Source organism: Oncorhynchus mykiss, chromosome 7 (genome assembly GCF_013265735.2).
Source record: "Oncorhynchus mykiss isolate Arlee chromosome 7, USDA_OmykA_1.1, whole genome shotgun sequence".
Taxonomy (NCBI): domain Eukaryota; kingdom Metazoa; phylum Chordata; class Actinopteri; order Salmoniformes; family Salmonidae; genus Oncorhynchus; species Oncorhynchus mykiss.
The window spans coordinates 62416888-62444693 of NC_048571.1; the positions used below are offsets into that span (position 1 = coordinate 62416888).

The 27806-nt window shown below is 42.5% G+C and overlaps 1 protein-coding gene across 3 annotated transcripts in view; it reads left to right on the plus strand.

The window, feature by feature from the left end:
• Positions 1–27806, plus strand: part of LOC110528177 (sodium channel protein type 8 subunit alpha) — a 115667-nt gene that overhangs the window by 49947 nt on the left and 37914 nt on the right. For all 3 annotated transcript variants that reach the window (XM_021610033.2, XM_036983720.1, XM_036983721.1), the window contains 4 exons: positions 14213–14276; positions 14470–14611; positions 15839–16045; positions 16672–16989. In XM_021610033.2, the coding sequence (XP_021465708.1) occupies positions 14213–14276; positions 14470–14611; positions 15839–16045; positions 16672–16989 (731 nt within the window). The remainder of the gene's footprint in view (positions 1–14212; positions 14277–14469; positions 14612–15838; positions 16046–16671; positions 16990–27806) is intronic.

Consider the following 27806-nt stretch of genomic DNA (forward strand, 5'->3'; position numbering starts at 1 on the left):
TGACACAAGTAATTTTTCGAACAATTGTTTACAGACAGATTATTTCACTGTATCACATGTCCAGTGGGTCAGTTCACATACACTAAGTTCACTGTGCCTTTAAACAGCTTGGAAAATTCCAGAAAATTATGTCATGGCTTTAGAAGCTCCTGAAAGGCTAATTGACATCATTTGAGTTAATTGGAGATGTACCTGTGGATGAATTTCAAGGCCTTCCTTCAAACTCAGTGTCTCTTTGCTTGACGTCATGGGAAAATCAAAAGAAATCAGCCAAGACCTCATAAAAACTATTATAGACCTCCACAAGTCTGGTTCATCCTTGGGAGCAATTTCCAAATGCCTGAAGGTACCATGTTCATCTGTACAAACAATAATATGCAAGTATAAACACCATGGGACCACGCAGCCGTCATACTGCTCAGGAAGGAGACACGTTCTGTCTCCTAAAAATGAACGTACTTTGGTGCGAAAAGTGCAAATCAATCCCAGAACAACAGCAATGGACCTTGTGAAGATGCTGGAGGAAACCGGTACAAAAGTATCTATATCCACAGTAAAACAAGTCCTATATCGATAGGCTGCTCAGCAAGGAAGAAGCCACTGCTCCAAAACCGCCAATAAAAAGCCAGACTACGGTTTGCAACTGCACATGGGGACAAAGATCGTACTTTTTGGAGAAATGTCCTCTGGTCTGATGAAACAAAAATAGAACTGTTTGGCCATAATGACCATCGTTACGTTTGGAGGAAAAAGGGGGATGCTTGGCAGCCGAAGAACACCATCCCAACCTTGAAGCACGGGGGTGGCAGAATCATGTTGTGGGGGTGCTTTGCTGCAGTAGGGACTGGTGCACTTCACAAAATAGATGGCATCATGAGGCAAGAAAATCATGTGGATATATTGAAGCAACAACTCAAGACATCAGTCAGGAAGTTAAAGCTTGGTCGCAAATGGGTCTTCCAAATGGACAATGACCCCAAGCATACTTCCAAAGATTTGGCAAAATGGCTTAAGGACAACAAAGTCAAGGTATTGGAGTGGTCATCACAATGCCCTGACCTCAATCCTATAGAAAATGTGTGGGCAGAACTGAAAAAGCGTGTGCGAGCAAGGAGGCCTACAAACCTGACACAGTTACACCAGCTCTGTCAGGAGGAATGGGCCAAAATTCACCCAACTTATTGTGGGAAGCTTGTGGAAGTTAAACAATTTAAAGGCAATCCTACCAAATACTAATTGAGTGTATGTAAACTTCTGACCCACTGGGAATGTGATGAAAGAAATAAAAGCTGAAATAAATAATTCTCTCTACTATTATTCTGACATTTCTAATTCTTAAAATAAAGTGTTGATCCTAACTGACCTAAGTCAGGGCATTTTAACTAGGATTACATGTCAGGAATTGTGAAAAACTGAGTTTAAATGTATTTGGCTAAGGTATATGTAAACTTCCGACTTCAACTGTATATAGACTGCCAGACCATGAATATCAATATTTGTTTATAATCACGTTTGGCATGTCTCTTCTCTTGCAGTTCGCAGAAACACTGACAGATGTGTTGACATGACAACTGCGTCAGAGTTTTGAATGACCCTTTCCCCCTTTTTGTGCCATACTGGCTGAAGATCTTGCTAGCCAGTAACTAGCTAACACCAGACACAGATGAAGATCTTGCTAGCCAGTAACTAGCTAACACCAGACACAGATGAAGATCTTGCTAGCCAGTAACTTGCTAACACCAGACACAGATGAAGATCTTGCTAGCCAGTAACTAGCTAACACCAGACACAGATGAAGATCTTGCTAGCAAGTAACTAGCTAACACCAGACACAGATGAAGATCTTGCTAGCCCATAACTAGCTAACACCAGACACAGATGAAGATCTTGCTAGCCCATAACTAGCTAACACCAGACACAGATGAAGATCTTACTAGCCAGTAACTAGCTAACACCAGACACAGATGAAGATCTTGCTAGCCAGTAACTAGCTAACACCAGACACAGATGAAGATCTTGCTAGCCAGTAACTAGCTAACACCAGACACAGATGAAGATCTTGCTAGCCAGTAACTAGCTAACACCAGACACAGACGAAAGGGGAAACATACAAGTATCGTTGCTCTAGATCAGTGGTTCTCAATCCTGGTCCTGGGGACACAAAGGGGTGCATATTTCTGTTTTTGCATAGCACTACACAGCTGATTCAGATCACCAAAGCCTTTTGATGAGTTGATCATTTGAATCAGCTGTGTAGTTGTAGGGCAAAAACAAACATGTGCACCCCTTTGGGTCCCCAGGACCAGGATTGAGAACCAGTGCTCAAGATGAATAGGGGAAACCTGTGAGTCAATACTTCCGAACATATAAAAACCTTTAAACAAACTTTTCTGTCTCAAAATCCGTATCAGTCAATTACAATCATTGACGTAGTTGCACGTGATAGAATGCTACATGTTAGCTGTTCCCATCGGACAATCTGGCACACATAACCTTATGCTAACAAGACCAGCTGGCCATGATTATTCCCTGTAATAAATTCTGAATCAGCCAGTTACAAATGTTTACATAAAAAACATTATTGATACCAACCATGAAAAACAGCTTTAGAATATACAATGGCAGTTTGGTACATTTTTTATGGTTACAAATGGTATAAATTTGGGCATGAAAATGTGAGTAATTTTTTTTTTTAAAGGTTGTGGAAGACCATAAGAACCCTTTTCCCTCCCTCCTCCCATGATCCCAGATCCCCGTACAGCTGACCCTCCCATTCCATCCCAACCCACCCTACCCAGCTCCCACCCGCCAGGAAGAGAGTGAGACCCCTCCTAGCTGTCACACCCCTCTCATCCACCACCCACCCACCCTCCATCCTACCCGCCACCCATCCAACGTCCCAAACACCCGCCACCCACACATCCTCCCACCCGTCTTCACCAGGGTGCTATCGTGGGAACAATTGTTCAGAGATCTCCACTTAAAAACAAAATAGATTTACTGTTGTTTTAGCAGTCATTCCAAAGGGTAGGTTTAATTGAGCAAATTAAATATAACCATACTTTATCACTCATCATCAATTATGATATTTAGGCCTGCACATTTGTCATCAACAGCTATTCTTTCAATTCAACCCAGAATTCAACAACAAATATACAATACAATAGACCTAGGGTTTCAAGCACTGGTTGATTTCAAATGTAAGGATATTTAGTGATATTGAATTGTGTTTGATTGTCAACACAACCAAATATCAACATTTGAAGGAGATGTATCTTCTGCTTGGATAGTTCACCAAAAATCTAAGTTAAAGAATAGAGTACTAAATCCAATCAAACTTTATTTAAAGTGTATTTAAAGTTTGATTTGATTTAGACCTATTCTTTAACTTAGATTTTTGGTTGAGATGGAGACTTGAATCCAACATATCAATTATTAATTTGTAGACAAACTGGAATTAAAGCCAGAATCAGTGGCACAGATGGAGCTATCCAAGCAGTAGATACATCTCCTTTAATTGTTGATATTTGGTTGCGTTTTCAAACAATCAATGAAATATTACTTTTGTAATAAAGTCAAGGCTATCTTACCTAACTTATGTAACATTAAACCTTAAAATTAGTAACACATCCATGGCCACATTGAGGTTACTTCAACTATAATGGTCTTCATATGTAATCATATAAAGCATGCATGTTCAAGATAGCATTAATAGGTCATCACAGGTCTGTGGAGATCTTCGAAATTGCTGCAGTCTCGAACTGCATTGATCACTTGCACCATATACTTTTAATGTAATCTTTATAATGTAATTAGAAGAAGCACAGTGATATCACATGAATCTGTTGTATAAATAAAGAAAATGGGGATTGGGGTGATGCAGATCATTTTGAAGCATCTTCAGTACCCACCCCTACTTACCACGGCTATGCCGAATGATTCACGTTGAAATTATTTGCTGTGCCCAGAGGGGGACGACTAAAATTAATGAGTCACTCAGGAAAATGGATCATGACTTAAATCAGCAAAAAGAGTCTGCACATTCGCGAACTGCACATAACTATTGCATGACCATTTGCGCCTTTTCCCCCAGTCTGCCCTGTACAGAGATTAAACTGCCCGGTATCCAAACATGCGGTCACCGGTCGAGTGTGTATCAACAGAACTGCCACAAAAAAAGTGCACCTTCCTCCCAAACGTTACAAATATTTTCACGTGAACCTCCCCTTGTACTGTACAAAAATGTGCAAACCCCTCCTCATTGAATTAACCAAATAAAACATGATTATGACCACAAATAACAATAACTGTAGCGATCCTGTGTTTAAAAACGTGGATATCGACTTCACCACTTCAGAATGCTTTTGTGGCACTATCAATGCCACGGGCCAGAAGGTTGAGGGTTAGCCGACCACCACGAAGGAGACTCCCTGCCTGTCTCATTACTCTACGATCAGAGCCGGCTGCAGACAATGATCAGGTAGGAGGAAATCAGATTTTCAAAAATGTTATGCAATTATATGTATAATTATATAAAACATATGCAATGAATTTTCCACCAACTGGTTTCTGTGCCAATAAGCAAAGCATAACTGCACAATGATTACCTACTTCGGGCGCTTCAACATCATCGTTTTACTTTTCTATCAAATAAGAGTAGCCAATCTGGACAAACCTGCGAATGTCATTAAACTTTTTGATCTTTTGTAACACTCTTTTGTAACTTTTGTTCCATTGCTCATTATATTAGAGTGTACAAACGTGCACATGTAGCCTACAGGATACGTTTGAAGTGGCCTAATCAGAATTAAACATTGTGACTGGTTGTGTTTATGCCAGACATGAACTGTAATACATTTTAAACGTTAAATTACAAATGCTATATTGAAGCGTTATGGTTATAGGTCCGCGAGGAACAGCCGCTTGAATCATAGGAGGCAGAGCGCATGTTACATTTTCCTGAATAATTGGGTTTACCGGGAGCATGTGGCCACAATATTATAGGACGATTTGGGAGAATTAAGATCCGCAAGACAGAGAATCTCTGTATCATAAGTTTAAAAAAAAATACAGCCAGACAAGGCTGCTACTGTGCCTTTCTAGACCTTATAGTTAAATAAAACTTTAAAAAACTGTCGAAAGTTGAACCACAACTGATCAAAACGGAAACAAGATTCTCTGGTCTGATCAAGACGTAGAGTCAACATTTGGGATTTTTTTTGTTCAGGATTTTTTTTGTGCCATGGGTCAAAGAGAACATTGTGCAGTTTTATAGCTAATCCATACTATTTTACACATTTTGCCATGAGGCTGAGAGAAAATGTTGCTGTTTTAGAGCTCATTTTCTGCTTTTCTACACATTTTGTATTTTTACCATGGTGCTGTGAGGTAGCCTAGGCAGAGAGGTCCTGCCTGTACATTTTGTATTTTTACCATGGTGCTGTGAGGTAGCCTAGGCAGAGAGGTCCTGCCTGTACATGTTGTATTTTTACCATGGTGCTGTGAGGTAGCCTAGGCAGAGAGGTCCTGCCTGTACATGTTGTATTTTTACCATGGTGCTGTGAGGTAGCCTAGGCAGAGAGGTCCTGCCTGTACATTTAGTATTTTTACCATGGTGCTGTGAGGTAGCCTAGGCAGAGAGGTCCTGCCTGTACATTTTGTATTTTTACCATGGTGCTGTGAGGTAGCCTAGGCAGAGAGGTCCTGCCTGTACATTTTGTATTTTTACCATGGTGCTGTGAGGTAGCCTAGGCAGAGAGGTCCTGCCTGTACATTTTGTATTTTTACCATGGTGCTGTGAGGTAGCCTAGGCAGAGAGGTCCTGCCTGTACATTTTGTATTTTTACCATGGTGCTGTGAGGTAGCCTAGGCAGAGAGGTCCTGCCTGTACATTTTGTATTTTTACCATGGTGCTGTGAGGTAGCCTAGGCAGAGAGGTCCTGCCTGTACATTTTGTATTTTTACCATGGTGCTGTGAGGTAGCCTAGGCAGAGAGGTCCTGCCTGTACATTTTGTATTTTTACCATGGTGGTGTGAGGTAGCCTAGGCAGAGAGGTCCTGCCTGTACATTTTGTATTTTTACCATGGTGCTGTGAGGTAGCCTAGGCAGAGAGGTCCTGCCTGTACATTTTGTATTTTTACCATGGTGCTGTGAGGTAGCCTAGGCAGAGAGGTCCTGCCTGTACATTTTGTATTTTTACCATGGTGCTGTGAGGTAGCCTAGGCAGAGAGGTCCTGCCTGTACATTTTGTATTTTTACCATGGTGCTGTGAGGTAGCCTAGGCAGAGAGGTCCTGCCTGTACATTTTGTAAATATTTGTTATTTTTTTTGTTTGAATCTTTTTCTTTTTGGTCGAGAACAGCTAAATTAGTATAGATTAAGTCTGTTTGTTTCCTGCCCGTGAATTCGATGGCAAATCAGCTCTTTCAACATAACTAGCTAACAATGAACCACCAGAACCACCCCAGTACATTTCAAACTGTCCCTAAATCACAATCAGTATAAGACATTTAGTTTGCTATGTAGAAGATTTACTTCAATATAATTACATCTGATTTTATTTGTTGCGTACACATATTTTGCAGATGTTATTGCAGGTGCAGTGAAACTCTTGTTTCTATCTCCAACAGTGCAGTAATACCGAACAATACACATAAATCCAACAAATTAAAATAAAGGAATTAAGAAATATCAGATCAAGCAATGTCAGAGTCTGGAATATAAATATGTATACACTATATTACCAAAAGTATGTGGACATGTGCTTGTCGAACAACTCATTAAAAGTCATGGGCATTAATATGGAGTTGGTCCCTCTTTGCTGCTATAACAGCCTCCACCTTTCTGGGAAGGGTGTCCACTATATTTTTGAACGTTTCTGCGGGGATTTTCTTTTATTCAGCATTAGTGAGGTCAGGCACTGATGTTTGGGTGATAGGTCTGGCTTGCAGTCGGTGTTCCAATTCATCCCAAAGGTGTTTGATGGGGTCGAGGTCAGGGCTCTGTGCAGGCAAGTCAAGTTCTTCCACACCGATCTCAACAAACCATGTCTCTATGGACCTTGCTTTGTGCATGGGGGCATTGTCATGCTGAAATAGGAAAGGGCCTTCCCCAAACCGTTGCCACAAGGTTGGAAGCACAGAATCGTCCAGAATGTCATTGTATGTTGTAGCGTTAAGATTTACCTTCACTGGAACTAAGAAGCCTAGCCTGAACCATAAAAAACAACCCCAGACCATTATTCCTCCTCCACCAAACTTTACAGTTGGCATTATGCATTGGGGCAGGTAGTATTCTTCTGGCATCTGCCTAATCCAGATTTATTCGTCGGACTGCCAGATGGTGAAATGTGATTCAACATTCCAGAGAACGCGTTTCCACTGGTCCAGAGTCTAATGGCAGCAAGCTTGCTTTACACCACTCTAGCCGACGCTTGGCATTGCATATTGTGATCTTAGGCTTGTGTGAGGCTGCTCAGCCATGAAAACCATTTCATGAAGCTCCCGACGAACAGTTATTGTGCCGACATTGCTTCCAGAGGCAGATTGGACCTCTGTAGTGAGTATTGCAACCGAGGACAGACGATTTTTAAGCATTAGGAGCTTCAGCACTCTGCGGTCCCGTTTTGTGAGCTTGAGTTGTCTACTACTTCACGGCTGTGCCATTGTTGCTCCTAGACATTTCCATTTTACAATAACGGCACTTGCAGTTGACCGGGGCAGCTCTAGCAGGGCAGAAATTTGATGAACTGACTTGTTGGAAAGGTGGCATCCCATGTTGAAAGTCACTGAGCGCTTCAATAAGGTCATTTTACTGCCAATGTTTGTCTATGGAGATTGCATGGCTGTGCCAGATTTTATACACCTGTCAGCAATGGGTGTGGCTGAAATAGCTGAATCCACTAATTTGAAAAGCTGAATCCACATACTTTTGTGTGTGTATGTATGTATGATGGTGTGTATGGACAGTATATGAGTAGAAAAAGTGTGTACAGTTCCTTCGGAAAGTTTTCAAACCCCTAAACTTATTCCACATTTTGTTAAGTTACAGCCTTATTCTAAAATAGATTTTTTTTAAATAAAAAAATCTACATGCAACACACTATAATGGCAAAGCGAAAACAGGTTTAGAAATATTTAGCACATTTATTACAAATAAAAAACATGAATACCTTATTTACGTAAGTATTCAGACCCTTTGCAATGACACTCAAAATGTATGGTAGAGTGGCCAGACGGAAGCCACTCCTCAGTAAAAGGCACATGAGAGCCGGCTTGGAGTTTGCCAAAACCACTTAAAGACTCAGACCACTAGAAACAAGATTCTCTGGTCTGATGAAACCAAGATTGAACTCTTTGGCCTGAATGCCAAGCTTTACGTCTGGAGGAAACCTGACACCATCCCTACGTTGAAGTTTGGTGGTGGCAGAATGACACTGTGGGAATGTTTTTTAGTGGCAGGGACTGGGATACTAGTCAGGATCGAGGCAAAGATGAGCGGAGCAAAGTACAGAGAGATCCTTGATGAAAACCTGCTCCAGAGTTCTCAGAACCTCAGACTTGGGCGACGGTTCAACTTCCAACAGGACAATGACCCTAAGCACGCAGCCAAGACAACGCAGGAGTTGCTTCGGGACAAGTCTCCGAATGTCCTTGAGTGGCCCAGCCAGAGCCCGGACTTAAACCTGATTGAACATCTCTTGAGAGACCTTAAAATAACTGTGCAGTAACTCACCCCATCCAACCTGACAGAGCTTGAGAGGATCTGCAAAGAGGAATGGGAGAAATCCCCCAAAACATGTGTGCCAAGCTTGTAGCGTCATACCCAAGAAGACTCGAGGCTGTAATCGCTGCCAAAGGTGCTTCAACAAAGTACTGAGTAAAGAGTCTGAATACTTACACTACCGTTCAAACGTTTGGGGTCATTTCTTTAATCATCACAACAGTTTTAAGCTGTGCTAGCATAATTGCAAAAGGGTTTTCTAATGATCAATTAGCCTTTTTAAAATGATAAACTTGGATTAGCTAACACAACGTGCCGTTGGAACACAGGAGGGATGGTTGCTGATAATGGGCCTCTGTACGGCAATGTAGATTTTTCCATAAAAACAATCAGCCGTTTTCAGCTACAGTAGTTATTCACAACATTTACAATGTCTACACTATATTTCTGATCAATCTGATGTTATTTTAATGGACAAAAAATAGATTTTCTTTCAAAAACAAGGACATTTCTAAGTGACCCCAAACTTTTGAACGGTAGTTAAAATTAAATTCGCAAAAATGTATAAACCTGTTTTTGCTTTGTGATTATGGGCTATTGTGTGTAGATTGATCAGGATAATTATTTTATTCTTGAATCAATTTTAGAATAAGGCTGTAACCTAACAAAGTGGAAAAAGTCAAGGGGTCTGAATACCCTCCGTAGGCACTGTACATAGGGCAGCAGTTTCTAAGGTGCGTGTTAGAGTACCGGGTGGTAGCCGGCTAGTAACAGTGACTAAGTTCAGGGCAGGGTCCTGGGCGGAGACTGGCTAGTAGTGACTTTAACAGTCTGATGGTCTGGAGATAGGAACTGTTTTTCAGTCTCTTGGTCCCAGCTTTGATGCACCTGTACGGTCTCTGACTTTTATATGGTAGTGGGGTGAACAGGCCATGGCTTGTGTGTGTGTGAGGTCCTTGATGATCTTCTTGTCTTTCTTGTGATACTGGGTGATGTAGATGTCCTTAGAGGGTAGGCAGTGTGCCACCTGTGATGCGTTGGGCTGACCGCACCGCCCTCTGGAGAGCCCTGCAGTTGCAAACGGTGCAATTGCCTTACCAGGCGGTGATACCGCTCGACAAGATGCTCTCAATGGTGCATCTGTAGAAGTTTGTGATGGTCTTAGGGGCCAAGCCGAATTTCTTCTGCCTCCTGTTGCGTCTTCTTCTTCACACTGTCTGTGTGGATGGACAACTTTGGGTTGTCAGTGACGTGCAGGCCGAGGAACTTGAAGTTTTCACCCTCTCCACTGCTTCCCCGTCGATGTGGATAGGGGCGTGCTCCCTCTGCTGTCTCCTGAAGTCCACGATCCACTCCTTCATTTTGGTGACAGGAGGGAGGGACAGGTTATTTTCCTGGCATCACTCCTCCAGAGCTCTCACCTCGTCCCTGTAGGCTCTCATCATTGTTAAGATCAGGCCTACCACTGTTGTGTTATCTGCAAACTTGATGATTGAGTGGGAGACTTGCATGGCCACGCAGTCATGGGTGAACAGAGTACAGGAGAGGGCTGAGCACGCACCCTTGTGGGGCCCCCATGTTGAGGATCAGCATAGCAGAGGTGTTGTTGCCACCTGGGGTCGGTCCGTCAGGATGTCCAGGACCCAGTTGCACAGGGTGAGGTTCAGACCCAGGGACCCAAGCTTAGTGATGAACTTGGAAGGCACGATAGCCCACCCTCTTTTCTCAATGTCAATCATGTCTTTACGAGGCACTGTAACTAGCTTGATTACAATTTGTGATGATGAGTGAGTGTGTTTTACCAGAAATAAATAGGCCTATGCTAAACAATGTACAAATAAACCGCTATTTGGAGCTTATGAATTTCAAGATATGAATTATGAATCAAACTTTATACATTTTCCATTTTGAGCACCTGCCTCCTGAAAGGTCTGTGCATGGCCCTGCAACCTCCGCAATTCAAGTTTTTGACACAGAGGAGGATGCCAGTAACTTTATGATGAAACTTTATCAATGTACCAGCGTCAGTAATTGATCATACTTTTGTCATGCTACTTTGATCTGGTTTGATCCAAATATCATCCAATTTGATAAACATTATTATGACTGTGCGGCACCTTTAACACTGTTTATTCAACACTGGAGAATATGCTGTGTAGGCCTTCTCCATTTCACATTTACAAGTCTCCTAACTTTAGCTGTGTGGCACTAGCAGAGGCTCCAAAGTATAATATGCAGCACTTACTGTATCTAAACTATATAGAAACTAATTTCACACATATAATAGTATTAGCCTAAATACAATATTAAATTGACAGTCTGATGGGTGACAATATTATTAATTGTGAGCGAAGAGATTGACGAACAGCGCAGCGTTTGTAGGCTAGTTGACACAGAGGTACGAGAACAAAAGCTTCTTCCTAACAAAAAGCAACTTTTTCAAATCCTCCTACAGTCACATTAAAGACAGCACGGCTTGACAAGTCTGATTTGCAGGGAAGTGTTAAACCATGGCGCTATCCTGGGGTGCTGAATCTCCGCTTTTGCTCCTATAGCTTATCTGTTAATTTAGTGCAGCATCCGATATGCCACAATAAGCGGGTTATCATCAAGTAAAACAGCCACAAACTTTCCAAATGCCCCTGATAGCCAGGTGCAAAGGGGAGAGAAAAGGAACTAGCAAGCTGGCTGAAGTCTTTCAGTCAAAGGTAGGGTAAAAAAAATGTAATTCGCATTGTAATAACCTCATAATATTTTACCAGTCGACCAACAGTACTACATAGGCCTGCTTTAAAAAACAGACTACATCAACAAAGTAATGTGGTGACTTTGGGAGAACTCAATTAATTATATTGCAGCAAATACAACAAGAAACCGTTTGATTCCTGTGTACTGTGCATTCGGAAAGTTACAGCCTTACTAAAAAATGTATGACATTTGTTTTATCCTTAATCTACACACAATACCCCATAATGACAAAGCGGAAACAGGTTTTTCAAAATTTTAGCAAATTTATTACGAAACAAAATAAAAAAAATACCTTATTTACATAAGTATTCAGAACCTTTGCTGTGAAACTCGAAATTGAGCACAGGTGCATCCTGTTTCCATTTATCGTCCTTGAGACGTTTCTACAACTTGATTGGAGTCCATCTGTGGTAAATTCAATTGATTGGACATGATTTGGAAAGACATACACCTGTCTATATAAGGTCCCATAGTTGACAATGCATGTCAGAACAAAAACCAAGCCATGAGGTCGAAGGAATTGTCTGTACAGCTCAGAGAGAGGATTGTGTCGCGGCACAGATCTGGAGAAGGGTACCCAAAAATATCTGCAGAATTGAAGGTCCCCAAGAACACTGTGGCCTCCATCATTATTAAATTGAAGAAGTTTAATCCCACCAAGACTCTTTCTAGAGCTGGTCGCCCTGCCAAACTGAGCAATTGGGGGACAGGGCCTTGGTCAGGGAGGTGACCAAGAACCTGATGGTCACTCTGACAGAGCTCCAGAGTTCTTCTGTGGAGATGGGAGAACCTTCCAGAAGGACAACCATCTTTGCAGCACTCCACCAATCAGGCCTTTATGGTAGTGGCCAGACGGAAGCCACTCCTCAGTAAAAGGCACGACAGCCCGCTTGGAGTTTTCCAAAAGGCACCTAAAGACTCTTGGATCATGATACATAAGATTCTCTGGTCTGATTCTCTGGTCTGGCCTGAATGCCAAGCGGCACGTTCGGAGGAAACCTTGCACCATCCCTACGGTGAAACATGGTTGTGGCAGCATCACGCTGTAGGGATGTTTTTCAGGGACTGGGAGACTAGTCTGGATCGAGGGAAAGATGAACATAGCAAAGTACAGAGAGATCCTTGATGAAAACCTGCTCCAGAATTCTCACGACCTCAGACGGGTGCAGTTTCACTTTCCAACAGGACAACGACCCTAAGCACACAGCCAAGACAATGCAGGAGTGGCTTCGGGGCAAGTCTCTGAATTTCCTTGAATGGCCCAGCCGGAGCTAAGACTTGATTCCGATCAAACATCTCTGGAAAGACCTGAAAATAGCTGTAATCGTTACCAAAGGTGCTTCAACCAAATGCTGAGTAAAGGGTTATAATACAATTTAATCCATTTTAGAAAAAGGCAACAACAAAAAAAGACAACCTGGAAAAAATCAAAGGGTCTGAATACTTTCCAAATGCACTATATATTTATCAATTTACATTGGTAGCCTATAAGAACAGTTTTTTTTGCTGGTAGGTTATTTATATGCTTTTAAATATAATTTCCGTTTTGAACAGGAATAACCGGGAGGGGTTTGCAATTTTCTTGGGAATGAACATGTGTACATTAGCCAGGTTTCCATCCAATTGGCATCAGATTTTAATGCAAATTTTAATGCATGTTCTAAAATCTGCATAAATACAATATGCACATTTTCCCACCAGAGATAGGTTTCACGCAATATGACTTGTTGTGGATAAAAGGTAGTGCGTGATGACATAGTGCACATCAAAATAACTTTTGCTGTTAAATTCCCAAGTACCGAATACAAAAATACAAGTTAAATGGGTTTTGATCGCATTTTCAACACTACTGATTGCTTTCTCACCAAAAAATAGTGTTTATTTAGCGAGTGTGCCCACTCTGTTTTGGCACATGCTCTTTAGCCAACAGCCCACAGACACAGTGCGGGTATCGCCTACATGATGAGATTATGGACAATATTATTTTTATTTGTTAAACGGCAGCCAAGCATCAATGACCATGTCACCAGAATAAGACTCTAGATATTTATAGGAAAGGAGCATCAAGCTCACCACCTTGCACTTTCACCACCCTGTGAAGTTCATCATTTATTTAACCTGTAGCCTAATAAACTGCATACCCTCCTGACGAGTTGTAGTGGGAGGACCATGATTCCAAGTCTACTTCGATTTGACTGTTATTATATCAATATTTGTGCATAAAAGCATTTCCACTGACATTTCTCGCATAATTCATTTTACCAACACAAAAAGATCCTACCTTTTTCCAGAATATTTAGTTTCGTCTACATTTAGGAACATTTTTCTGTTTCCATCAGGCCTGTTGTGAAGTCGTTTTTTTATCCAACGTACTTTACTTGCATAAAAAGGTTGGAAACGTGGTTATTTTCTGGAAAATATTCAACCCTAATGTGCAGGAAGTTAGTGGCAGGACAGCATTGGGAAGAGACGAACTTAGGGTTCAGAATTCATTAGGGGTCATTACAACATGACTAGACGGAAATACATGTTTGTAGACATGATTAGATGGAAAGACATTTGTTTGTACATTTCTGGTTAAATAAAATAACATGCAGTAGTACAGTATATCATGAATTATGGTGAGTCCACGGCACATCGGAAACAGACACAATTCCACATAACCATAAGAGTCTGAATCAGGCTAATTGTCTGAGTAAAGATGAAAATGAAGACATATTGACATGTCCATCACTTTTTCAGCCAACTTCTACATCCTTCCCGGGCAGCTGGATGCTCTGCTGTGTGGAAACAGCTCAGACTCAGGGTGAGTCTCATGCTCTATTACTACAAACAAACTTCCAGTAAGTTGGAATAGCCACCATACAAGAGAACAACTGAGAACATAATACTAACATAACTAGGACGTTCACACAAAACATAAATTGGAAGATTTGCTTGAAAATCATGACTCCCCCTCCTCCCCTCTGTTCGTTCCTTCCTCCCTCCCTTCCTCCCAGGCGGTGCCCTGAGGGCTACACGTGTATGAAGGCCGGGAGAAACCCAAACTACGGCTACACCAGCTTTGATAGCTTCGGCTGGGCCTTCCTCACTCTCTTCCGCCTCATGACCCAAGACTTTTGGGAGAACCTCTACATGTTGGTAAGGCCGAGTTTGTCAGACAGAAAATGTATACTGGAATAACTCCTGCTTGTAATGGCGCAAGCCGTGTATAATTCAATGCAGTCGGCTTGGACGAGCATTGAAACCAAACCGATGGATTGAGACAGCTCTATCTTGTTCTTTTGAGCTGGGGACTGTCAGTTCAGCAGCACTGTCCTTTAATGATTCATTTGGTTATTAAAGTTAGTATTTCTGCCCTGTCTACAACATGCAAATAAACCACCATCAAACTTACAGTACATGACAGTGAATCAGCAAAAAGCCTCTAAGCACTTACGCTCTCTGGGTTTCTTTGCCCTTTGAATTTGACCAGCAGGTTGGTGAAAAACAGGTGTCAGGCGAGTCAAAAAGTCAAATTGTGGGTCGATGACTGATTCCTGTCAAGGACTGGTCTGTCTCTTGATGAAAGGCTGCATGGATTCTATCTCAGAGTTGAATCTGATTTCTGGTCGGTTGTAATCTATGTCACACCTGCAGGCAAATTTACGTTTACAGGGGTGTATCCTAAAATAAATATGTAAAGTGCTCAAAACAAATTAAGTTAGTTGGTGAAAGACATTTTGCAGATAAAACCATAAGTAGCATATTGTTTTTAAACGTGTGCAAGTTTTTCTCCTCTGACAAAACAAAAGCTGGTTCAAAGGGGGTGTGGCAGATTTAAAAACACTTCTGTGGTAGGATATACTGTATTAGTGTCCTTGGTAAAAGGTGGCTATTGAGGAGGGGAGGACACTCTTATATTAGCCTTGTTTTCTCCTAATTTTGTATGCCTATTGATATAGATTATACATGTTCATAACGCATTGCATAGAGACAGGCTTTCATATTCATGATTGTGCGCTTTTATAGCCTACATTTCACAAGTGCAAAAAAAGTGCACACTCACACCCCTGGTATAGACGTGCCAACACCCTCACGGCTCCCATGTCTGGAGCCGTTCCCAGAGAAACCCATTGGTTGATGTTAAAGCACTGCTAACAGTGCCACATATAGAAACTCCATGCATTTGACAGACATGCACACAGAAGTACCTCAACTCTGGAGAAGCATGGGAGAATACAACTCCAATAGAAAAAGCTAAATATTGCCACTCTGAACAGTGAATGAATCAAGATGATCATGTTTATTCATTGTGACCATTGTAACAGTATATGTTGTTTCTCCTTGTTTTCCGTCTTTCTCATTCCTCCTCTCCCTCCCTTCCAGACTCTGCGAGCGGCAGGGAAAACCTACATGATCTTCTTTGTGTTGGTGATTTTCGTTGGATCCTTCTACCTGGTCAATCTGATCCTGGCTGTGGTGGCCATGGCCTATGAGGAGCAGAACCAGGCGACGATAGAGGAGGCTGAGCAGAAAGAGGCCGAGTTCAAAGCCATGCTGGAGCAGATCAAGAACCAGCAGGAGGATGCACAGGTTAGTCCCTCCCTGGTTAGCCTGGGTGGTGAGGCGTCTGTCTGTCTGTCTGTCTGTCTGTCTAATTGCTGTGTCTGTCTGTATACGTCTCACTCCCTTCTCTTACCTACTCTGTCTTGCCACCCTTCAGGATGCCCAGGTTAGTCACAGACTGGGTGTGGGTGCTGTCTGTCAGTCTGCCTGTCTGTCTTTTGAAATTCTTATCGATTTCATCATTTTGTTTAATACACAAACCACAAAATTGTAGCTTATGTTAGTAACTTCAGTTAATGCTACTCGTCTGTACCAAAATCAGGTGTTTCTCATCTTAAAAGGGTGTTTTCCATGTGATAACGTATTAGTGAGCCTGTTTTTAGGACTTTAATATCCATGACTTGGCAAAACCTGTTTTCCCATGGCTTTGTCTTGTTCCTCTGCAGGAGACATATGCTATAGCCTACTGAGTAACTCATGCTTCATGCGAAGATATTGTTTAGCAAATATTCAAATCATCAAAAAGTGATTTGAATCATAGTAAACAAATCCAATCAGAATTGATAAGAATAATTGGGGTCAGCCCTAGTCCATCTGTCTGACTCCCTTCACTTCTCCCCTCTCTTACCTGTCCCCCACCTCCTCACCCTCAGGCTGCTGCCATGGCGACCTCGGCGGGCACGGTTTCGGTGGGCGACGCGGTAGAGGGGGGAGACGCAACGGAGGGAGGTGGACAATTATCACGCAGCTCCTCTGAGGCGTCCAAGCTCAGCTCCAAGAGCGCGAAGGAACGACGCAACCGCAAGAAGAAGTCACGTCAGAAAGAGGAGGAGAAGAAGGAGAAGGGAGAGAAGGGCGAGAAGGTCGACCACGAGAAGCATGTTAAGTCAGAGTCGGATGACGGCAGCAAAAGGAGCATCTTCCGTTTCCCGGGCAGCCGGCTTGGACGCAAAACGTCCATCATGAACCAGGTAACATCTAGCACAAGACAATAAAAGATAAACAATTACTTCACATTTTACTGTGTTACAAAGTGAGATTCATATGGATTTAATATTTATTTTTTGTCAACGATCTACACAAAATACACCATAATGTCAAAAGGGATGAAAAACTTAAAAAAAAGAAGAAAAATCTAAAAAATAAATCACTTGTATATCTTGAGTCAATGTAAGAAACAAATTGGGCAGCGATTACACCTAAGTGATTTGCACACCTGGATTCTGCGATATTTGCGCATTACACTTTCGAAAATTCTTTAAGTTAGTCGTTGATCATTGCTAGACAGCCATTTTCAAGTCTTGCCATGCTTAAGCAGATTTAAGTCAAAACTGTAAATGGGCCAATCAGGAGAATTCACTGTCGTCTTGGTAAGTAAATCCAGTATAGATGTGGCTTTCTGTTTTAGGTTATTGTCCTGTTGAAAGGTGAATTTGTCTCCCAGTGTCTGGTGGAAAGTAGACTGAACCAGGATTGAACCATTGTGTTTCTATTTATCACGAAAAACACCCCAGTCATTGCGAATGTCAAGCATACCCACAACATGGAGCGTCAGAGGTTCCTTTCCGTATCGGCCAATGTTGTGATGGCATCGCTGGGGTCTAAGGTGGTTTCTGCATCACCAGGGTCTACGGTGGGCTCTGCTATTCCTGTCATTTGTGGGGGGCTAGTTAGAAGAGACCCTAGTGGGGCTAGGGTTGGACTGAGGGCTCTGGCTCGAAATGGACAACACCCATCAACCATTATTATGGGAAGCTCATTGTTAGATTGGTGAAGTCCGAAATACTTGTACACTACGTTTTCCTGGAGCTAGGGTATTGGAGTTATCAGAAGTCATGCCCACCATCAAGAAACAGATTCCTGCTCTGAAAAAAGTTGTTGCATATTTGGTCTAATGATATTATGCATGTGAAATCTGCAATGCTAAGAGACAATTTCATACAGCTCAGAGAATGCTCAGAAATTAGCAGAACATATAATTGTCTCTGGCCCAATTCCGTTTCCTCGCCGTTGTGGGACTGACGATTTTAGCCGTCTTTGGTCTCCTCCCCAGTGGTTAATGCGTCTGACCGAGGACTTGGGCATGTCCTTCGTTGACGATTTTGACTCCTTCTGGAATAGGCCTGGCCACTTTGTGGAAGACAGTATTCACCTTGGTGAAAATGGCTCCCGGCTGTTGTCATCAAACATTGGAAAGGTTCTTGGTCAACTAAATTGATGTGAGGACAATATTAGCATTACATGTAAGTCCGTTTTTACCATCTCCTCTTTAGTCACTGTGAGAGTTCCACATGTTGTATCTGAACGTGGTGACCTGCCTAATGGTGCTAACTGGAGAAATATAATTGCTATTCCTACTTGGTTTTCTTTTCCTAAAAGGTGTAATCCAATTTTTGAGTCTCCCGTTCTTCTGAAATCTCAGAGTAATCTGACTTGTATTGGAGCTCTGTGTGATTTGAAATGCAGAAAAGGTTTGACATTTTTACATCTTAACATTCGTAGTTTATTACCTAAAATGGATAATGTCAAGATCTGGATCTCTCAGGCAGACCCTGATATTTTTATTGTATCTGAAACCTGGTTGACTGATACTCTGAGGTTGCTATGGATGGTTACAATGTGTTTAGGGCTGATAGGAAAGGCAAAGGTGGTGGTGTTGCTATTTCCACAAAGAATCTTATTTCTGTGTCTCTGTTAAAGGCTACCTCCAGTCCTAAACAATTTTGAATTGTTGGTTTGAAATCTTCAATTGGTTTCAAACTAAAAAATAACAGTTATAGGAATCTATTGTCCATCCTCTGCCAAGATGTACTAAACAAACTTACTGATTTAATTGCCATTTTTACTACCCCAGAGGTGTTGATCGCTGGAGATTTTAATCTTGCATGGGGAACACAGGTTGCTGACTGTTTACATTTTTTTTTTGTACTAATCTAAATATCACCCAGCTGATTACAAAGTCTATTCGTCCTAACTTAAAGGACCCTATCAAATCGACTTTGATTGACCTCATATTTACAAATACTCCAGAAAAATATGCTGGGAGTGGGGTAGTTGCTTTGGATATTAGTGACCACTGTCCCATTGTATGTGTCAGGGATATACGGATGCCTAGAGCCAAACCAAGTTTTATCAACAAGATAATTTTTTTTGTGACTTTTTATTTTGTTGACTTTGATTGTATTGCATCTATACCTGACCCAGAGTTGGCTCTGAACCACTTTTCAAATGTTTTCAATTGTATTGTAGATCAACATGCTCCTTTTTAAAATAACTGAGAATTTAAAACAGGTCTTGCCCTTGGTTGTCGAGAGCTATCTGAAGTCCTACACAACAGAGATGCTGCCTGGGCCAAAGCTAGATTCACAGACTCGAGCCCAGACTGGCAGTCTTTCAGGCGATTGAGAAATATGTGTGTAAAACTAGTTAAAAAAGCAAAATCAGATTATTATGTTAATACACTATTTGAATGTACAGGGAACCCAACTACATTTTGAAAAGCTGTTATGTCACTGAAGGGTTGTGTCTCTTCTTCTCTCCCCAATACATTTATTTGGATTCTGGCCTTATTACTGACCTAATTGATATCATTAATGCATTTAATCACCATTTTATCTCTGCAGGCTATATATTTGAATGTATTTCAAAGCCAGCTCTTGAAAATAATAGTTTGGATGTTGATGGTGAAAATCTATTGAAGGATACTGAAAATGCTGGTCAGGAGTTTTCTTTTCGGAAATTCACTTTGCTAACATTAGACAACAAAAAAATTGTGGCCTGGTCTGCTTAAGTGTGCAGCTCCCTTTATTGCTGGGCTCAGCAGCACATAAGAGTGGGGATACAAGTGATCTTGACAACTATCGCCCCATTTTAAGACTACCTTGTTTAGCTAAGATTCTTGAATCCTTGGTTAATATACAACTTCGTTCCTCTTTATCTGATAATTGAATTTTTAATATAAACCAATCAGGAATTAGGCCTGGGCATAGTACTACCACAGCAACCATCCTAGTTGTTAATGATCTTGTCAATGCCTTGGATGCTTTAAAGAGCTCTGCTGCCTTGTTTATTGACCTCAGGGAAAATCTGTGTTTTGTTTTCCTGCCCCTAATTTGTGAAACAATCTGCGGAGTTCACTGCAGTTAGATGTGCTCGTGCCACTCAGGCAGTTTACATTATTGATTGAGGACCTCTATGTAGTTGAATTTGATTGCTTTAATTAAATATGTTTACTTTGTTACTGTGTGCTGAATTTATATATTGTTTTATACACATGTATGTTTTATTATTCTGTTTTTATTGTAATGTATACAGGGCTCTCTTGGTAAATAGATTTTTCATCTCAATGTGACTCTCTGTTTAAATAAAGGATAAATAGAAAATAAAATGCTTTAAAATATGGAGAGTGTTACTCATTGCTGGATTTGCCCCAAACATAATACTTTGTATTCAGGACAAAAAGGGAATTCCTTTGCCACATTTATGTAGTATTATTTGAGTGCCTTGTTGCAAAAAGGATGCATGTCTTGCTATATGTTTTATTATGTACAGTATTCCCTTTTTCCCTCTGTCATTTAGGTTAGTATTGTAAAGTAACTACAATGTTGTTGATCCATCACAGCCATTAACCTTTTACTGCAGTGGGCTAAATCAGGGTCACTGAGTGTTTCTTGGTAGTCTTAAAAACAAATCTACTTTGAAACAAAAGTATACTCCTCACAAACATTGTCATGGGCAAAACAAACCCCACCTGTACCAGATTTATATACAGCGCATTCGAAAAGGGTTCAGACCCATTTTTCCACATTTTGTTACTTTACAGCCTTATTCTAAAATATATTACATTATTTTTTCCCCTCATCAATCTACATACAATACCCCATAATGACAAAGTGAGAACAGGTTTTTAGACATTTATTGTAATTTTATTAAAAATAAAAACAGATAGCTTGGAACCTCCAAGACTCTTGGTGCTGGCAGCCCGGCCAAACTAAGCAATCTGGGGAGAAGGGCCTTGGTCAGGGAGGTAACCAAGAACCCGATGGTCACTCTGACAGGAGCTCCAGAGTTCCTCTGTGGATATGGGAGAACCTTCCAATGGGAGAACCTTACAGAAGGACAACCATCTCTGCAGCACTCCACCAATCAGGCATTTATGGTAGAGTGGCCAGACGGAAGCCACTCCTCAGTGAAAGGCACATGACAAACCACTTGGAGTCTGCCAAAAGGCACTTAAAGGACTCTCAGACCATGAGAAACAAGATTCTATAGTTTGACGAAACCAAGATTGAACTCTGTGGCTGAATGCCAAGCGTCACGTCGGGACAAGTCGGGATGTGTTTCAATGTCTTTGAGAGGCTCAGCCAGAGCCCGGACTTGAACCTGATCAAACATCTCTGGAGAGATCTGAAAATAGCTGTGCATCGACACTCCCCGTCCAACCTCACAGAGCTTGAGAGGATCTGCAGAGAATAATGGGGTAAACTCCTCAAATACAGGTGTGACAAGCTTGTAGCGTCCTACCCAAGAAGGTTCAAGACTGTAATCGCTGCCATAGGTGCTTCAACAAAATACTGTGTAAAGGGTCTGAATACTTATGTAAATGTCATATTTCAGTTTTTTATTTTTAAAACATTTGCAAAAAATTTGAAAAACCTGTTTTTGCTTTGTCATAACGCAACAAAATGTGGAAAAAGTCAAGGGATCTGAATACTTTCCGAGTGCACTGTACATCACAGAAGACTGAACTATAACAAATCCCGGACAAGCACATCTGATTCCACTTGTCAAATAATCATAAAAAAACACGAGAAATAAGAAAAATATGAAATACACAATTAAGCATACTATATACTGGAAATATTTCAAAAGTCAGTTTCAATATCATATTTACATGTGCAGGGATACTGGAGTGATGGAGGTAGATATTTATAGGGGTAAGGTGACTATGCTACATGATGTAAGATAAACAGTGTAGCAGCAGCTTGCATGTGGGTGTGCAAGTTTGTAGGGTCAGTATAAATGTATGTACATATTATGTGTGAGTGAAGAAATTATGGAGTGAGTGTGTGTGTGTGTGTTGGAGTGAGAGTGTGTGGGAGTGTGTAGGGCCCTGTGAGTGTGCATAGAGACAGTGCAAATACTGAAATAAAGGTCAATAAAGATACAAGGTAAACTCGGTCCGTGTAGCTATTTTGCTTGCTATTTATCATATTGCTTAGGGATAGAAGCTATTCAAGACTTGATGCACTGGTACCTCTTGCCGTGGGCAGCAAGACTATTTGTCTATGGCTTGGATGGTTGGGGTCTTTGACGATTTTCTGGACGTTCTTTTCACACCGCCTGATATAGAGGTTCTGGATGGCAGGGAGCTCGGCTCCAGTAATATACTGGGCTGTCCGCACAACCGTCTGTAACGTCATGCGATCGAGGGCGGTGCTATTGCCATAGCAAGCAGTGATGCAACCAGTCAATATGCTCTCAATTGTACAGCTGTAGAACCTTTTGAGGATTTGAGGGCCCATGCCAAACTTTTTCAACCTCCTGAGGGGGAAGAGGCACCGTCGCGCCTTCTTCACAAATGTGCGTGTGGAACATTTGAGTGATTTAGTGTCCGTGGCAACAACTGAAAATGTGTGCTGCTGGCGGTACTCAAGGATTGGAGTTGGGACGCCTGTATCTACGTAGTGACTGGGTGTATTAATACACCATCTAAAGCCTAATAAATAACTTTACCATGCTCAAAGGGATATTCAGTGTTATTTTTACACACATGCCAATAAGTGCCCTTTGCAAGGCATTTGAAAAGCTCCCTGGTCTTTGTGGTTGAATCTGTACTTGAAATGCACTACTCGAGTGAGGTACCTTTGAGATAATTGTATGTGTAGGGTTAAAGCATATTAAAATCTGTATGGTGTCTTTCGGAGGTGTTGGGTTAAAAGCGGGAGTAAAATTTGGGCTGGGCCTTGTGTGCAATTGACCAATAAAGTGATTATTGCACACAGACTAATTTATTATGTAATATTTTAAGCATAGTTTGACTCCTGAACTTATTTAGGCTAACCATAACAATACTTCAAATTAAATGAAATTGTATTTGTCACATGCGCAGAATACAACAGGATGTAGACCTTACCGTGAAATGCTTACTTACGAGCCCTTAATCAACAATGCAGTTCAAGAAATAGAGTTAATACAATATTTACTAAATAATCTAAAGTGAGAAAAAAATAGAATCAAAAAGTAACGCAAGATAATTACATAACAATAACGAGGTTATATACAGGGGGTTACTGGTACCGAGTCAATGTGCGGGGTTACAGGTTAGTCGAGGTAATTTGTAAAGTGACTATGCATAGATAATAAACAGCGAGTAGCAGCAGTGTAAAAACACTGCAATATTTTAATACAATATAGCTCAGTATTAGTATTAATTATTTTATACTGTCTTTTTGTCGCCAATAATTACGTAGGTGACTAAGCTGCCGCTTTCAAGGAGGTGGACACTAATCCGGACGCTTTTAAGAAATCCCGCTATGCCCTCAGTCGAACCATCAAACAGGCAAAGCATCAATACAGGACTAAGATTGAATCCTACTACACCGGCTCCGACGCTCGTCAGATGTGGCAGGGCTTGAAAACTATTGCAGGGTACAAAATGGGAAACCCAGCCGCGAGCTGCCCAGTGACGCAAGCCTACCAGACAAGCTAAATGCCTTTTATGCTTGCTTCGAGACAAGCAACACTGAAGCATGCGTGAGAGGGCCAGCTGTTCCGGATGACTGTGTGATCACGCTCTCCGTAGCAGATGTGAGTAAGACCTTTAAACAGGTCAACATTCACAAAGCTGCATGGCCAGATGAATTACCAGGACGTGTACTCAAATCATGCACGGACCAACTGGCATGTGTCTTCACTGACATTTTTAACCTCTCCCTGGCTGAGTCTGTAATACCTACATGTTTCAAACAGACGACCATAGTCCCTATGCCCAAGAAAGCGAAGGTAACCTGCGTAAATGATTACCGCCCCGTAGCACTCATGTCGGCAGCCATGAAGTGCTTTGAAAGGCTGGTCATGGCTCACATCAACACCATCATGCCAGAAACACTAGACCCACTCCAATTCTCATAACGCCCCAACAGATCCACAGATGACTCAATCTCAATCACACTCCACACTGCTCTTTCCCACCTGGACAAAAGGAACACCTATTTGAGAATGCTATTCATTGACTACAGCTCAGCATTCAACACTGTAGTGCCCTCAAAGGTCATCAATAAGCTAAGGACCCTGGGACTAAACACCTCCCTCTGCAATTGGATCCTGGACTTCCTGGTGGGCCGCCGCAGGTGGTAATGGTAGGCAACAACACATCTGCCACGCTGATCCTCAAAACCGGGGCCCCTTAGGGATGCATGCTTAGTCCGCTCATGTACTCCTTGTTCACCCACGACTGCATGACCAAGCACAACTCCAACACCATCATTAAGTTTGCTGATGACAACAGTGGTAGGCCTGATCACCGACAAAGATGAGACAGCCTATCGGGAGGAGGTCAGAGACCTGGCAGTGTGGTGCCAGGACAACAACATCTCTCTCAATGTGAGCAAGACAAAGGAGCTGATTGTGGACTATAGGTAAAAGGAGGGCCGAACACACCCCCATCAACATCGACAGGACTGAAGTGGAGCGGGTCGAGAGTTTCAAGTTCCTTGGTTTCCACATCACCAACCAAGACAGTCGTGAAGAGTGCACGACAACACCTTTTCCCCCTCAGGAAACTGAAAAGATTTGATATGGGTCCCCAGATCCTCAAAAAGGTTCTACAGCTGCACCATCGAGAGCATCCTGACCTGTTGAATCACTGCCTGGTATGGTAACTGCTCAGCATCTGATTGTAAGGCACTACAGAGGGTAGTGCGTATGGCCCAGGACATCACTGGGGCCAAGCTTCCTGACATCCAGGACCTTTTTACTAGGCGGTGTCAGAGGAAGGCCCAAAACAACTGTCAAAGACTCCAGTCACCCAAGTCATAGACGGTTCTCTCTGCTACCACAAGGCAAGCGGAAATGGAGCGCCAAGTCTAGGTCCACGAGGCTTCTACACAGCTTTTACCCCCAAGCCATAAGACTCCTGAACATCTAATCAAATGGCTACCCAGACTATTCACATTGACCCCCCCATCTCTCCCTCTTTTACACCTCTGCTTTTCTCTGTTGTTATCATCTATGCATCGTCATAACTCTACCTACATGTACATATTACCTCAACTAACCAGTGCCCTCGCACATTGACTCTGTACCAGTACCCCCCTGTATATAGTCTTGCTCTTGTTTTTTACTGCTGCTCTTTAATTACTTATTACTTAATTACTTATAAAACTTATAACACTTAATTAGTTTTATTTCTTCTTATCCATATTTTTTTAAACTGCATTGTTGGTTAGGGGCTCGTAAGTTAGAGTTTCACTGTCAGATATTCGTTGTATTCGACACATGCGACTAATAAGATTTGATTTGAAAATCCGTCAGTTTAAGCTAGAGATATTTTTTGCACTGGATGCGTCTCAATCAACTGCATCTGTAACACTTCCGCATCTGCGGTGAAAGGTGACAGAGCTAGAGCGATGTTTGTCAGACCAGAAGACATCTGCGGTGAAAGGTGACAGAGCTAGAGCGATGTTTGTCAGACCAGGAGACATCTGCGGTGAAAGGTGACAGAGCTAGAGCGATGTTTGTCAGACTAGAAGACATCTGCGGTGAAAGGTGACAGAGCTAGAGCGATGTTTGTCAGACCAGGAGACATCTGCGGTGAAAGGTGACAGAGCTAGAGCGATGTTTGTCAGACTAGAAGACATCTGCGGTGAAAGGTGACAGAGCTAGAGCGATGTTTGTCAGACCAGGAGACATCTGCGGTGAAAGGTGACAGAGCTAGAGCGATGTTTGTCAGACCAGGAGACATCTGCGGTGAAAGGTGACAGAGCTAGAGCGATGTTTGTCAGACCAGGAGACATCTGCGGTGAAAGGTGACAGAGCTAGAGCGATGTTTGTCAGACTAGAAGACATCTGCGGTGAAAGGTGACAGAGCTAGAGCGATGTTTGTCAGACCAGGAGACATCTGCGGTGAAAGGTGACAGAGCTAGAGCGATGTTTGTCAGACCAGGAGACATCTGCGGTGAAAGGTGACAGAGCTAGAGCGATGTTTGTCAGACCAGGAGACATCTGCGGTGAAAGGTGACAGAGCTAGAGCAATGTTTGTCAGACCAGAAGACATCTGCGGTGAAAGGTGACAGAGCTAGAGCGATGTTTGTCAGACCAGAAGACATCTGCGGTGAAAGGTGACAGAGCTAGAGCGATGTTTGTCAGACCAGGAGACATCTGCGGTGAAAGGTGACAGAGCTAGAGCGGTGTTTGTCAGACCAGGAGACATCTGCGGTGAAAGGTGACAGAGCTAGAGCGATGTTTGTCAGACCAGGAGACATCTGCGGTGAAAGGTGACAGAGCTAGAGCGATGTTTGTCAGACTAGAAGACATCTGCGGTGAAAGGTGACAGAGCTAGAGCGATGTTTGTCAGACCAGAAGACATCTGCGGTGAAAGGTGACAGAGCTAGTGCAATGTTTGTCAGACCAGGAGACATCTGCGGTGAAAGGTGACAGAGCTAGAGCGATGTTTGTCAGACCAGAAGACATCTGCGGTGAAAGGTGACAGAGCTAGAGCGATGTTTGTCAGACCAGGAGACATCTGCGGTGAAAGGTGACAGAGCTAGAGCGATGTTTGTCAGACCAGGAGACATCTGCGGTGAAAGGTGACAGAGCTAGAGCGATGTTTGTCAGACCAGAAGACATCTGCGGTGAAAGGTGACAGAGCTAGAGCGATGTTTGTCAGACCAGAAGACATCTGCGGTGAAAGGTGACAGAGCTAGTGCAATGTTTGTCAGACCAGGAGACATCTGCGGTGAAAGGTGACAGAGCTAGAGCGATGTTTGTCAGACCAGAAGACATCTGCGGTGAAAGGTGACAGAGCTAGAGCGATGTTTGTCAGACCAGGAGACATCTGCGGTGAAAGGTGACAGAGCTAGAGCGGTGTTTGTCAGACCAGAAGACATCTGCGGTGAAAGGTGACAGAGCTAGAGCGGTGTTTGTCAGACCAGAAGACATCTGCGGTGAAAGGTGACAGAGCTAGAGCGGTGTTTGTCAGACCAGAAGACATCTGCGGTGAAAGGTGACAGAGCTAGAGCGATGTTTGTCAGACCAGGAGACATCTGCGGTGAAAGGTGACAGAGCTAGAGCGGTGTTTGTCAGACTAGAAGACATCTGCGGTGAAAGGTGGCAGAGCTAGAGCGGTGTTTGTCAGACCAGAAGACATCTGCGGTGAAAGGTGACAGAGCTAGAGCGGTGTTTGTCAGACCAGGAGACATCTGCGGTGAAAGGTGACAGAGCTAGAGCGATGTTTGTCAGACCAGGAGACATCTGCGGTGAAAGGTGACAGAGCTAGAGCGATGTTTGTCAGACTAGAAGACATCTGCGGTGAAAGGTGACAGAGCTAGAGCGATGTTTGTCAGACCAGAAGACATCTGCGGTGAAAGGTGACAGAGCTAGTGCAATGTTTGTCAGACCAGGAGACATCTGCGGTGAAAGGTGACAGAGCTAGAGCGATGTTTGTCAGACCAGAAGACATCTGCGGTGAAAGGTGACAGAGCTAGAGCGATGTTTGTCAGACCAGGAGACATCTGCGGTGAAAGGTGACAGAGCTAGAGCGGTGTTTGTCAGACCAGAAGACATCTGC